General features: G+C 37.9%; 2 protein-coding genes across 2 annotated transcripts in view; one reads left to right on the top strand and one right to left on the bottom strand.

Moving 5' to 3' along the window:
• The window catches only part of ARMH4 (armadillo-like helical domain containing 4), a 301177-nt gene that overhangs the window by 217743 nt on the left and 68493 nt on the right, over window positions 1-14941 (bottom strand). The gene's annotated exons all lie outside the window — the stretch shown is intronic.
• Window positions 1-14941, top strand: part of ACTR10 (actin related protein 10 homolog) — a 36011-nt gene that overhangs the window by 16883 nt on the left and 4187 nt on the right. The window contains exons 8-11 of the mRNA XM_025393065.1: window positions 4479-4514; window positions 8099-8178; window positions 8262-8335; window positions 14692-14773. Coding sequence (XP_025248850.1) covers window positions 4479-4514; window positions 8099-8178; window positions 8262-8335; window positions 14692-14773 — 272 coding nt within the window. The remainder of the gene's footprint in view (window positions 1-4478; window positions 4515-8098; window positions 8179-8261; window positions 8336-14691; window positions 14774-14941) is intronic.

Below are 14941 nucleotides of genomic sequence, written 5' to 3' on the forward strand. Positions count from 1 at the left end.
CTAGCCAATTTTCCCAGCACCATTTATTAAATAGGGAATCCTTTCCCCATTTCTTGTTTCTCTCAGGTTTGTCAAAGATCAGATGGCTGTAGATGTGTGGTATTATTTCTGAGGACTCTGTTCTGTTCCATTGGTCTATATCTCTGTTTTGGTACCAGTACCATGCTGTTTTGGTTACTGTAGCCTTGTAGTATAGTTTGAAGTCAGGTAGCGTGATGCCTCCAGCTTTGTTCTTTTGACTTAGGATTGTCTTGGCAATACGGGGTCTTTTTTGGTTCCATATGAACTTTAAAGCAGTTTTTTCCAATTCTGTGAAGCAACTCATTGGTAGCTTGATGGGGATGGCATTGAATCTATAAATTACCTTGGGCAGTATGGCCATTTTCACAATATTGATTCTTCCTATCCATGAGCATGGTATGTTCTTCCATTTGTTTGTGTCCTCTTTTATTTCACTGAGCAGTGGTTTGTAGTTCTCCTTGAAGAGGTCCTTTACATCCCTTGTAAGTTGGATTCCTAGGTATTTTATTCTCTTTGAAGCAATTGTGAAGGGAAGTTCATTCATGATTTGGCTCTCTGTTTGTCTGTTACTGGTGTATAAGAATGCTTGTGATTTTTGCACATTAATTTTGTATCCTGAGACTTTGCTGAAGTTGCTTATCAGCTTAAGGAGATTTTGGGCTGAGACAATGGGGTTTTCTAAATATACAATCATCCACAAAATATTTTTATGCTTTTGCAACAGGATCTCACTCTGTTGCCCAGACTGGAGGGCAGTGGCATGATCTTGGCTCACTGCAGTCTCCACCTCCTGGGCTCAAGCCATTCTTCAATCTCAGCCTCCTGAGTAGCTGGGACTACAGGCGCGAGTCACCACTCCCAGCTAATTTTTGGGGGGTACATTTTGTAGAAATGGGGTTTCACCATGTCGTCCAGGCTGGTCTCGAACTCCTGAGCTCAATCCACCAGCCCCCGCCCCACAAAATGCTAGGATTACGTCCTGAACCACCGTGTCCTGCCAGTTTTTCACAAAATAAAGATAACTACATTGCTGTTCTGCTTGAGAATTTTTGTAAGCTCCTACAAGTTAAAATCCAAATTATCTATTGGATATAAATGTTTCTTCAAAATCTGAGTTTGTTCTACCTCTTATCCTTAGATCACTAAACTTTATCCTTTGTTCTTTATTAAATCTTCAGTAAATTTCTTACAGTTGTCGAGGCACTGTGAATCCTAGCACAACCCTGTGCTTTCATTTATTCTTTTTCTTTCCCTGGGATGTTTTTCTTTGCCTAGTTGGGTTTTTGATCCCTCTGCATGACTCAGCTGGAATGTCACCTTAATGGTGAAACCTTCCTCATCTTCCCTAAGCAGAATAAATTGCTCCTCTCTGTTAAGCCCTCAGCAGTAATTTATTATAGCACATATGACACATTCTCCTTTGCCTGTTAACTTGCTTGTTTCCCCCAGGAGACTTTGAGGATCCCTGTCTTGTTTATTTTTCAATCTGTAGCACCTAGTATACTGCTGGGGCATTGAATATATGTTGGAAAGCCAGATTTTCGGGACACTTAGGCATACCTATGTTTTCCTGTTGTTCCTTATTGATAGTTAAGTTAATAGCATTTTTCATTCTGTAGATCCAATTATAGCTTTCAAATTCCAGATAACTTTGTGATGTCTTAGTATATTTTGGTGACAGGTAATTTATAAAAGGTCTTCAAAGATAATAAATTCAGTATAGCATCGCAAGATGTTCTTTGTAAAGGTCTTTAAACTCAGTAATATTTCCATAAAATTATAAATGATACATTCTTGGATATTCTTTTTCTAGTCCACCTTGTACTGATTCTAACCTTTCCCTTTAATACTCCTCACAATCTGAGTCTGTGATAGCCATGCAGTCCTACAAAATTGTGGAATCAAATCATATAAATATTTGCCAAAGCACCCACTGCAAATACGGCTGGGGACGGTGGCTCACGCCTGTAATCCCAACACTTTGGGAGGCCAAGGTGAGTGGGTCACTTGAGGTCAAGAGTTCGAGACCACCCTGACCAACATGGTGAAACCCTGTCTCTACATTAAAAAAGAAAAAAAAAATTGGCATGGTGGCACGGGCCTCTAATCCCAACTACTCGGGAGGCTGAGGCAGGAGAATCGCTTGAACCTGGGAGGTGGAGGTTGCAGTGAGCCGAGATCGAGCCATTGCACTCCAGCCTGGGTGACAGAGGGAGACTCCATCTCAAAAAAAAAAAAAGAAAAAAGAAAATGCAAACGAATTTAAAATGTCTCTTTTCTAGGTTCTTAGCAAAGATTACATGTAAGTCTGAGATATGCTTGAGTATCCTTAAGTGAATTTTGAATGAGCCTCTTTCATTTACTGTTTAGAACTTAGTTTAAAATTGAATATATCATAGTAACTCAAAAAGGCTAAACTAAGTACACTGATTGGAAAAATGTACAGTTTAAATTATATACCAACATGTTATGTTTCTTATTTTCCTAACTGAAATGTAAGTGATTTTTTAGAGCTAGAGCCAGGGAATGCCTCTTGTTTCTATTCTTTACTTGCAAAATTTAAATAGTTATGATTATTTGCCCCTTATGATTATTTGCTCCTTATGATTAAGGAGCTCCTTACCAAAGCAGCATCTACTCTTAGCTAAATTAAACTCTTTATTTCCAGGCCTGCCTTACATTTGCCTAAAGAAAATAGTTTCTCATATTACCAGATTTCTTTGACACATGTTAAAATTTATATAAATGTTCCAAGAGAGAGCATTGAAGTTGTGGAATGCTCTAGGTTTTAGCACTTATTTTTAAATTGCAGGTTCTTACAGTCAAGTTACATTTCTCTCATCTATTTATAACCAGGATTAAATCTTCTGGCATATCTTTATCCTCTTGATAAATTTTAACACTCAAAGATAGGAAATCTTCAAAAAATTTTTATCATGTACTGGCCCCACAGGTAAAATAAAACTTTGAACATATTACCTAGAGTATGTCTGTTTATTTATAAACCATGTATGCACTATTGTTACTATATTATGAAACACAAAAGTAAGCCTTTGGAAAGGATGAGATAATAAAGGTAAAATAACAAATAATTCTAAAGTTATACTTACTAAAGGTAAAAATCTTTTGCCATATAACTAAACATTAAATGTGCTTTTTTTTTTTTTTTAAATTATGGCTTAACATTTTAATGGTGTGGTTTCTAAGTTTACCTGATTTTAATACTTAATTTTAATGGCTCTCAGAACTGAAAGTTATAGCTGACAACAAATGTAGATCCAGGTGGAAGAAGGCCATAATTATGCTTATTAAATAATGATTTATTTTCAGCTGTAGATGTCTATCTTCTCTGATATCAATAATTTATTCTTATAAATCAATGAAAATATTTTTACATATTTTTTTACAATGGGTTAAAAATTCTTTTTTTTTTTGAGTCGAAGTTTTGCTCTTTTTGCCCAGGCTGGAGTGCAATGGCATGATCTCAGCTTACCCCACACTCCTCCCGAGTTCAAGCAGTTCTCCTGCCTTATCCTCCTGAGTAGCTGGGATTACAGGCAAGCACCACCACACCCAGCTTTTTGTATTTTTTTGTAGAGACGAGGTTTCTGCATGTTGGTCAGGCTGATCTTGAACTCCCGACCTCAGGTGATCCACCCACCTTGGCCTCCCAAAGTGCTGGGATTACAGGTGTAAGCCACCGCGCCTGGCCCCAAGGTTAAAAATTCTTAGTTTTGAAGACTTTAGGTTAGAAAATTTTGTTTCTGAGACAGATTTTTGGCAACAAAATTTTATAACAATGGTAACATATCCAAATATTCACTTTCCAAAGGCTTCCTGTATTGCATGAAGATAGATATACTTGGTATCCTTAGGTGAACTTTGAATGAGCCTCTTTCATTTAGTATATAGAACCTAATTCAAAAAAGAATGAATAGGTACTTTCTCACTCATTTTTAAAATGTCACCTTTACCTTGAAGGAAAAGATTAAAAGACTGTGTGTGGTACTTTTTTTTTTTAAAAAAAGAATCTTGCTCTTTGCCCAGGCTGGAGTGCAGTGGCGTGATCTCGGCTCACTGCAAGCTCTGCCTGCTGGGTTCACGCCATTCTCCTGCCTCAGCCTCCCGAGTAGCTGGGACTACAGGCGCCCGCCATGTGTGTGGTACTTTTAAAAAATATGTTAGCATGTTACTGACAACTATTTATTATCACTGGAAAGATAAACTTGAAACTTCAATTTTTTGCTTCGATTTCCATGGTTTGTCTTGCCTTTGAATGATGGTATTTCTTCCCTAAAACAAAATTAAATTTTTCTGTTAGACTTTTTGAGAAAATTATAGTAGTTGTATTTTTAAAATTTTTTCTAAACTGAAAAATAGAAATGTGAAGGCAATTTAATAGACTGTTTTTAATTATTATTAAGGTTTTATAATTCTAAATGAAATATTTTTTTTAGGTTCAGTTCCAGAAGGCGTCTTAGAGGATATTAAAGGTAAAGTAAGTTCTCATTTTTGTCCCTTTCATCCTTAAGTGTTAGTTTGTATGGCATATGCTTCTAAACAGTTAGACAGATAGAAAATATATTCATAATATAATATCCTAAAAGTATTTAATATATAGACTATGGGATACTCTTAAGTACAAATTCCAATTTTTTTTCACACTTAGGGAAGCTGTGGCATAGTGATGATGTGTTACTGAAGCAGCTTCTCAATTGTATAGAGTATACAGGGTTACCAGGGAACCTAGTATTTTGCAGTGTGAAAGAACAGTTAAATTGCTTAAGAAAGCTACTGGTTTGATTAGTATAATGTTTTTTACTCTAGTTTTCTTCATACATTTTTCTAAAACATTCTGAAATTGTGACCAAAGTACTACACGGTACATTGGATTCACCTAAGTGAGATTGCTTCTACTTTGCTAGAGTGAATTTCTATGATAATGTTCAAATTGAGTTTTCTGGTATTTTTGTTCACTGAAATAAAATACATTTAAAATATAATCTTCTTCAATACTTGGCATGTCATTAATGTTAATAATTTAGGATGCTTAATAGCTAGACAGTAATGGATTTCAGAGTTAAATGAGAGCTGGAGATAATCTAATACAGTTGGGGCTCTGAAATGTTAAGTTATTTGTTCAGTGTCACACAAGTAGGTAGGGTTAGAGCTACAGCTACAAAATATATCTTGCTTTCCATTATATTACTTAATATCTTTTATGTGTTTTAATTACCTAAATTCTTTTCAATTTGTTATAAAATATTAATCATTTGTACTGCTTATTACAGTAGTTCAAATAATACAGCAATATCTCAGGTAAAATGGTTTCCTTTCCTCTCTTCCATTTCTATCCTCCATGATATAACAATTGTTGACGACGTGGAGTGTTTTCTTTTCATGTGGCCTCCAACCTGTGAAAAGATGTTTAACTCTACCATTAGTCAGGGAGACATCAGATTGGCAAAAATTTGAAAGACATCTGGTATTAGTGAGATGGTAGGAAAATGAATGTTTATTATTAGTAGTAAGGATTGCAAACTAACCTTTTTGGAAAGCAATCTGGCATATTTATTAAAATTCAAAGTGTGCATCCCATCTAAAAAGGGTTATTGCATGAAGTTTGGTAACTTCATTATAAGGAATGTCATGTAGCTGTTAAAAGAAGAGCTAGAGTATTGGTTTGGAAGAAGGTCCATAATGTAAAGGAAGAAAGCATGTTGCTGAAGGTATGTACAGTAGAAACCCTTTCTGTTAAAAACAAATATGCAGGCTGGGTGTAGTGGCTGGCCCCTGTAATCCCAGCACTTTGGGAGGCCAAGGCAGGTGAATCACTTAAGCCCAGGAGTTCAAGACCAGCCTGGACAACGTGATGAAACCCTGTCTCTACAAAAAATACAAAAATTAGCCAGGTGTGGTGGTACAGACCTCTAGTCCCAACTATTTAGAGGGGCTGAAGTGGAGGATCACTTGAACCTGGGATCTCCTGGTGGAGGCTGTAGTAAGCTAAGTCCAGACCACTGCATTCCAGCCTGGGTGACAGAGCAAGACTATCTCAAAAGAAAACAAAAACAAAAACTAACATGCAGCATACACATATTCATTGTATTGTGTGATCTTGAATTGCGAGGCAGAGGTTGCAGTGAGCCGAGATCATGCCATTGGACTCCAGTGTGGATGACAGAGTGAAACTCTATCTCAAAAAAATAAAAATAAAACTACAAAAAATTAGCCAGGCATGGTGGTACCCACTTGTAGTCTCCGCTACTTGGGAGGCTGAGGTGGGAGGATCACTTGAATCCCAGAGGCAGAGGTTGCAGTGAGCTAAGATTGCACCACTACACTCCAACCTGGGCAAGGGAATCTTGACTCCATCTCAAAAACAAATAAAAGATCTCAAGGCTAGGTATTTACTTTGCTTAGATAGTCACGAGCACTTGAATAAAATATAAAACATACAAGTAGCTTTAGCGCCTGGCTCACTATCTAGCATAGTAGCATATTGTGGATTCTCAACACATGTGGTTTGAATTAGTGAATGAAATTCACTACATAATGTATTATGAAAAGAATTGTGTATAATATATATATCATATCAATATGCATTATATCATATATATTATGCATAATTCTTTTCATAATATATATGGCTAACATGCTTTACGAGTAATACAACCAAGTTGTCGAATTTCTTGCATTTAACATCAATTTTATCTCTACTTTAAAAAAAGTATTCCCTAACTACCTTGAAATAATTTTAAGCAGCTCATTATAAAAAATACTTTGCAATAGAATTTTTAAAAGAAAAAGTTTTCGACATGCAAAAAGTAAAGTGATATAGTAGAAAGAAAGCGGTAGTGTTGGGGTGTGCTAACGAGGAACAATCATTACAAAAAGCCCAAAACTAAGGAGTGTTACATTGCAACTAAGAGCAAAAATTGGCATTGTACCAGCCAGGCACAGTGGCCCGTGCCTGTAATCCCATCACTTTTGGAGGCCAAGGCAGGTGGATCACTTGAGGTCAGGAGTTCGAGACCAACCTGACCAACATGGCGAAATGCTGTCTCTACTAAAAATACAAAAATTAGCTGGGCATGGTGGCGTGCACCTGTAATCCCAGCTACTTGGGTGCCTGAGGTATGAGAATCGCATGAATCCGGGCGGTGGAGGTTGCAGTGTGCCGAGATCGCGCCACTGCACTCCAGTCTGTGCAATAGAGTGAGACTCTGTCAAAGAAAAAAAAAAAAAAATTTGGCATTGTGTTCTGACCAATCAAGATATTTATTAATTTTATTTCTTTTTTTTTCCAATTTCTTTTTGGTAACATCTTTTCACAACAAGATTCCTTAAAAAGAATCAGAGAGAGGGAGAAAGAAAATCTGGTTTAAAGAAATATACTATTCAGTTAGAATAGCTACTTTTTTATGATGGTAAAATTAACTTTTGTTGTGGTTCTCCTTATATAAGAGATGTCAAACAACAGTTTCTTTAAAGATGATTTTTTAAAAATGAGGTTTTATACAAGATGAATGTACAACATGTCTTATGACACCTTAGTCAATGAAAAAGGTTGTTTTTTTGTTTTGTTTTGTTCTATTTTGGTTTTTTTCTTTGAGACAGAGTTTCACTTTTGTTGCCCAGGCTGGAGTGGCACGATCTCAGCTCACTGCAACCTCTGCCTCCCGGGTTCAAGCAATTCTCCTGCCTCCGCCTCTCAAGCAGCTGGGATTACAGGCACCCACCACCACACCCGGCTAATTTTTTGCATTTTTAGTAGAGACGGGGTTTCGCCCTGTTGGGCAAGCTGGTCTCGAATTCCTGACCTCAGGTAATCCGCCTGCCTCGGCCTCCCAAAGTGCTGGGATTACAGGTGTGAGCCACTGCACCCAGCCAAAACAGGTTTTTTAATGAACAAATTACTGTTAGCTAACTAAAGATGGAAATAGGGTTTATAAAATCCAAAGGAATAGATGATTAGCATGTTCACTTGAATAGAATTGTTTTAACTGGGGTGTAGGTTCACTCTGTTCAGTTGTAATCAACTAACCATAACAAGGTCTCCTTTTCTTCCTTTAAGTGCGTACTTGCTTTGTAAGTGATCTGAAGCGAGGACTAAAAATCCAAGCAGCAAAATTTAATATTGATGGGAATAACGAGGTAAGTTTAAAAAAAAAAAAAAAGCATCTTTTTGCAAAGGTTACAACATGTGTGGACTTATGTTTATGATATTTATATTTCAGCGTCCCTCCCCACCCCCAAATGTTGACTATCCGTTAGATGGAGAGAAGATTTTACACGTCCTTGGATCAATCAGGTTAGATCTTAATTTTAATGAGCAAAGTAGTAAATGAAAATAAACTTTTGGCTTTTAAAAATATTTGTATGAGCCTTTATTTCACTATTGCCATTTTAACAGTTAAGTGTTTATTGTTAAGCCTCATTATTCATGATTTATTTTATTCAGCTTTTTTTTTCTTTTGAGGCAAGATCTTGCTCTGTTGTCCAGGCTGGAGTGCAGTGGCACTATCTTGGCTCACTGTAACTTTCATCTCCTGGGTCCAAGCAATTCTGCCTCAGCCTCCCAACTAGCTGGAATTACAGGTGCCTGCCACCACGCCTGGCTAATTTTTGTATTTTTTAATATACACAGGGTTTCACCATGTTGGCCAGGTTGGTCTCAAACTCCTGACCTCAGGTGATCCGCCTACCTTGGCCTCCAACAGTGCTGGGATTACAGGCATGAGCCACTGTGCCCCGCCTATTCAGCTTTTTAAATTTTTAAAAATTAAAAAAAATATATTATCTCCTATTTATGAAGGTAATTGAGAATTAGTTCAATTCATGAAACTAGCCATTCTTTGAAGTGGGGCAGGAGGTATGACACTTTAAAATAGGGGTTAGCAAAATATTTCAGTAAAGGACCAGATAGTAAATAGCTCAGGCTTGGCTGGGCACAGTGGCTCATGCCTGGAATCCCAGAACTTTGGGAGGCTAAGGTGGGTGGATCACCTGAGGTCGGGAGTTCGAGACCAACCCGACCAACAAGAAGAAACCTAGTCTCTACTGAAAATACAAAATTAGCTGGCCATGGTAGCACATGCCTGTAATCCCAGCTACTCAGGAGTCTGAGGCAGGAGAATTGCTTGAACTCAGGAGGCAGAGGTTGCGGTGAGCCAAGATCGCACCGTTGCACTCCAGCCTGGGCAACAAGAACAAAACTCCATCTCAAAAAAAAAAATAAAATAAAATAAATAACTCAAGCTTTATGGGCCAATATGGTCTCTGTTGCAACTACTCAACTCTATAGTTGGAACACAAAATTAGCCATAGATAATATTTAAATGAGTGAGCATGACTGTGTTCCAGTAAAACTTTATTTGCAAAAACAGGTGGTGGCTGGATTTCATTCTCAGGCCGTATTTGCTGACTCCTGCTTTAAAACTTTTTGTTAGAAAGAATGCATTTTTCCAAATATACTCAGTCTTTAGGACTTAGTAATTCGCCATTTATTGATTTGACTATTCTGTCTGATGATCCAATATAAGTTGTTGTTAAGGACTTACATAATCATATTAGTAACAATATAACATTTGTTTATAACGCAGCTTTATAAAATTTATATTGTAAAAGTTTCCTTGTAAAATATAAGGTCAGAAGATTCACAGAAAATTATTATTTTTTTTTTTTTTTTTTTTTTTTTTTTGAGACGGAGTCTCGCTCTGTCACCCAGGCTGGAATGCAGTGGCCGGATCTCAGCTCACTGCAAGCTCCGCCTCCGGGTTTACGCCATTCTCCTGCCTCAGCCTCCCGAGAGCTGGGACTACAGGCGCCCGCCACCTCGCCCGGCTAGTTTTTTGTATTTTTAGTAGAGACGGGGTTTCACCGTATTAGCCAGGATGGTCTCGATCTCCTGACCTCGTGATCCGCCCGTCTCGGCCTCCCAAAGTGCTGGGATTACAGGCTTGAGCCACCACGCCCGGCCACAGAAAATTATTATTATGTAACATATTGAACATCCTATTAGGCTTTGAGTTAATGTAGAGCTTGAAGTATTGAAAGAATGAACATAAATACATGGAAGTTAAAGACGGTAGGACAGGGTAGCAAAAGAGTAAGAATGTAGTACTTTTTGCTAGCTATTTTTATATCATTTTAATCTCCTATTTAAGTTATGTTTATTAAATTACTTTTTAAAATTTTCTCCTGATTGTTATTGGATCTCAGTCTAAAGAAGAAGATAACTATTTAAAGAAATACAGAGACCAGGCATGGCAGTTCACACTTGGTTTTTTTTTTTTTTTTCTTGAGACAGAGTTTTTGCTCTTTTCGCCCAGGCTGGAGTGCAATGGCACGATCTCGGCTCACTTCAGCCTCCTTCTGGGTGCAAGTGATTCTCCTGCCTCAACTTCCCGAGTACGTAGGCTTATAGGCACCCACCACCATGACCGGCTAATTTTTGTATTTTTAGCAGAGATGAGTTTCACCGTGTTGGCCGGGCTGGTCTCAAACTCCTGACCTCAGGTGATCCACCCGCCTCCACCTCCCAAAGTGCAGGGATTATAGGCGTGAGCCACCGTGCCTGGCTGGTAGTTCACACTTGTAACCTCAGCACTTTGGGAGGCGGAGATGGGAGAATATCTTGAGCCCAAAAATTCAAGACCAGCCTGGGCAGCATAGTTTGAGACCCTGTCTCTACAAAAAAAAAGAAAGAAATGTTTTTTAATTAGCCAGGCATGGTGGTACACACCTATAGTCCTAGCTCTTTAGGAAGCTGAGGTGGGAGGATCACTTGAGCCCAGGAGTTTGAGGTTACAGTGATCTGTGATTGTACCACTGTACTTCAGCCTGGGCAACAGAGTAAGACCCCAGGATCCAGCCACTGCACTCCAGACTCGGCGACAGAGCGAGACTCCATCTCAAAAAAAAAAATTTTTTTTGTAGAGATGGAGTCTCACTGTGTTGCCCAGTTGGTTTCGAACTTCACTCAAGCAGTCCTCCCGCCTTGCCCTCCCAAAGTGTTGGGATTACAGGCATGAGCCACCGCCCCCAGCTCCCCATCTCTATTTTCTTAAAGAAAAAAAGGAAATTCAATCAACATGGAATTGTTGGTTCCAAAAAAATAGGAAAATGCATTGCAAATGAAGGAAGCCAGTATGTCTCATATTCCAAACTCAATATGTTTACTAACGTGTTTTTTGTGTTTTGTTTGTGTGTGTGTGTGTGTGTGTGTGGTTTTTTTGTTTGTTTGTTTTGAGGTGGAGTTTCGCTCTTGTTGCCCAGGCTGGAGTGCAGTGGTGCAATCTTAGCTCACCACAACCTCTGCCTCCCGGGTTCAAGCAATTCTTCTGCCTCAGCCTCCTGAGTAGCTGGGATTACAGGCATGCATACCACACCCAGCTAATTTTTGTATTTTTAGTAGAGACGAGATTTCTCCATGTTAGTCAAGCTGGTCTCGAACTCCTGACCCCAGGTGATCCGCCTGCCTTGGCCTCCTAAAATGCTGGGATTACAGGTGTGAGCCACTGTGCCCAGCCTAACATGTTGTTTCTGCCAAAAGGTATAGTTCCATTGAAACCTTCTAATTAGACACAATACTGACCAGTAGTTGGTTGGTAAAGCAAAAGAAGAGTTATTTAAAGTAAAGGACCATTATAAAAAATCATGTACTAAACATTTTATTTTAACTTAAATTTTGTGTATATTTATGTTTTTCCAAGACCTATTCTTTGAGGCTAAGTCTACTTATAGAGTTCTGACTTAAAATTATAATAACCAGTAAATCATAATTTATGATTTCCTGCTTTTTTGTTCTTTTTATAAGTATGGTAAGAGCTTAAAGTTACTAGGAATCAGTCTTGGTACAGAATCCATCTAGTTGGCTGGGCGTGGTGGCTCATGCCTGTAATTCCAGCATTTTGGTAGGCCAAGGCGGGCGGATCACTTAAAGTCAGGAGTTTGACACCAGCCTGGCCAACGTGGTGAAACCCCATCTCTACTATTTACAGAATCCATCTAGTTATTTTCTTCTAGACTTTTACAGTTGTCTCACCTATGTTACAAATATTTTTAAAAACTAACTTGTCGTTCCAAAGCTTTCACATTCATGGAAAGAACAACTTGTTTTCTACCTTAATATTTCATTGGTTAAGTAATAATTGTTAAGTTATATAATTTTAATATCAAATCAGCTGACAAAAGATTTGGAAATAGAAGAGTGGATCTTTGTAAGCATGCAGCTTAACTGGTGGAAGAAGTCTGCAGGCATAGTGGCAAGGGCCTGACCAGCTATGCCCGTTCAGCATACTGTAGGCCTCAGTTAGTATACTTTAGTGGTGAAGTGGAAAGAATTAGCTAGTAGATTGAGTCTCATGAAGAGGATTTTGTTTTGAAAAGAATTTTTAAACGCTTTAAAATAGTTATGCATAATACCCGATTTTATAAAAAATAGAGTTTATACCTGTATGTGCATAGTTAATTTTGTATTGTATTGGTTAGGATTTGGTTTGGCCACAGTTATACAAACCTGAAAATAGTGTCTTCAACAAGTTAGAAGTTTATCTCTCATTTAAAAGAAGTTCAAGGCTGGGCACAGTGGCTCACACCTGTAATCCCAGCACCTTGGGATGCCAGTGCTGTTGGATTGCTTGAGCCTGGGATGCACAGGTTGCGGTGAGCCGAGATTGTGCCATTACACTCCAGCTTGGGCAACAGGGCAAGACCCTATCTCAAAAAATGTGAAATTAAAAGAAAAGAAGTTGAGAGGTAGATCATCCAGGGATGATATTATCGTCTCAGAGACCCAAACATCTTTCCATCTATCATCTTCGGGATGTAGCCCTTGTCCTTGAGGTCCAGGATGGCTGCTGGAGTTGTAGCTACCATGTTTTTGTTTCAAGCAAGTAGTCCTAAGAAGGGAAAGAAGAAAGTGCTTAACTCTTAATTAAAAGTCCAACATAGGCTGGGTGCGGTGGCTCATGCCGATAATCCCAACACTTTGGGGAGGCTGAGGCAGGCAGGTCGCTTGAGGCCAGGAGTTCGAGACCAACCTGGCCAACATGGTGAAACCCCACCTCTGAAAATATACAAAAATATACAAAAAATTAGCTGGGCGTTGTGGCACAGACCTGTAATCCCAGCTACTTGGGAGGCTGAGACATGAGAATCACTTGAATCTGGGAGGCTGATGCGAGATCACACCATTGCACAGAGCAAGACTCTTTGTCTCAAAAGGGAAAAAAAAAGTCCGACATATTACTTCTGCCTCCATCTCCTTGTCTGGTACTTAACTACATCTAGTTGCAAGAAAGACTGTTTTTTTTTTTAAGAGATGAGGTCTCACTATGCTGAGACCAGTTCTCAGGCTGGTCTTGAACTCCTGGCCTCAAGCCATTCCCCTGCACTGCCTCAGCCTCCTGAAATGCTGGGATTATAGGCATGAGCCCCATTGCATCTGGCCAGAGGCTGGTAAATACAGTGTTTTAACTAATGAGATGGGTTGGAGGCACAATATATCCAGCTTAAAAATTGAGTTTTATCTTATTTTCAAATCCTACAGATTAACAGGCAGTAGTAAAAGATAATACAGAGAGGTCCCATATACCCTTTCAGTTTCTCCCAATGGTTAAACATCTTATATAACTATAATATGATACCAAAACTAGTAAATCGGTATTGGCATAAAGTATATGTTAGTTCTGTGTTATTTTATCATATGTAGATTTCTACAGTCACTACAACAATGGAGATACAGAACTATTGCCAGACAGAAAGAAAATTACTGCTTGATCTCACTTGTATATGTGGAATCTAAAAAAAAGTGAAACATCTAGAAACAGAGAGTAAAACAGTGGTTGTTAGGAGTTGAGAGGGGAAGGAAATGAGGAGAGGGTCAAAGGACACAAACTTGTAGTTGTGAGTGATGAATAAGCCTAGAGATCTAATGTACAGCATGAGGACTTTAGTTAGTAACACTGTATTCTATACTGAAATTTTGCTAAGAATAGATTTTGGGTGCTCTTACTACTTACGGAAGGTGATGGATAGGTTAGTTTGCTTGAATGTAGTAATTACTTCACCGTGTGTGTGTATATATATATCAAAATATGTTGTATACCTTAAATATAATATATATAATTTTTTTAAACATATAGAACTCTTTCATCACCACAAAGATCTTCCTCATGCTACCAAAAAGTAATAGAGTTATTTTAATTTGAGAATAAATTGGAAAATGGATATTTTACTAAGCAACTGGTGATCCTTGTATTATTTTAAAAAAGAAATGGGGGGGGTGGTTGCTTATAAATCTCTTGTATCACCAGCTAATCTGCTTGTTGAATCTTATTATTATAGAATACTATTTCTTTTCTTTTCTTAGGTTTGGGGAGTTATAATTGGACACAAAATAAATGTAAATGTATACATAATAATAGTAACAGCTAATAATTTAGGCAGACCCTGTTCTATTAACTTATTGCATCTTCACCTCAACCCCTGAGGCAGGCATTGTTATCCTTTCCATTTACAAATGAGAACAACTTGTATTTTAATAATTATTCTTTGTTAATGTAGTATTGGTACTTAAAAATACTATGTAAATGGAAATCATGGTATATTCTGTGTAATAATATGTGACACCAACAGAAAGCTCTCTTTTCCAAATCCCATTAGAGATTCAGTTGTGGAAATTCTTTTTGAACAAGATAATGAAGAGAAATCAGTTGCCACTTTAATATTGGATTCCCTTATACAGGTATTTTATCTTGTCAAAAAAATTCCCTTTATTATCACAGTCCTTTAAATAAAAATTTTAAATGTTATTTTAGGCAACTAGCAATCCTTGTCACATATTATTTTTAATATGTGTCAACAACTAATCTGCTTATTGAATTTTATTAATTTTTACAGAATACGGTCCTTT

The sequence above is a fragment of the Theropithecus gelada genome, chromosome 7b, assembly GCF_003255815.1.
Source record: "Theropithecus gelada isolate Dixy chromosome 7b, Tgel_1.0, whole genome shotgun sequence".
Lineage (NCBI taxonomy): Eukaryota > Metazoa > Chordata > Mammalia > Primates > Cercopithecidae > Theropithecus > Theropithecus gelada.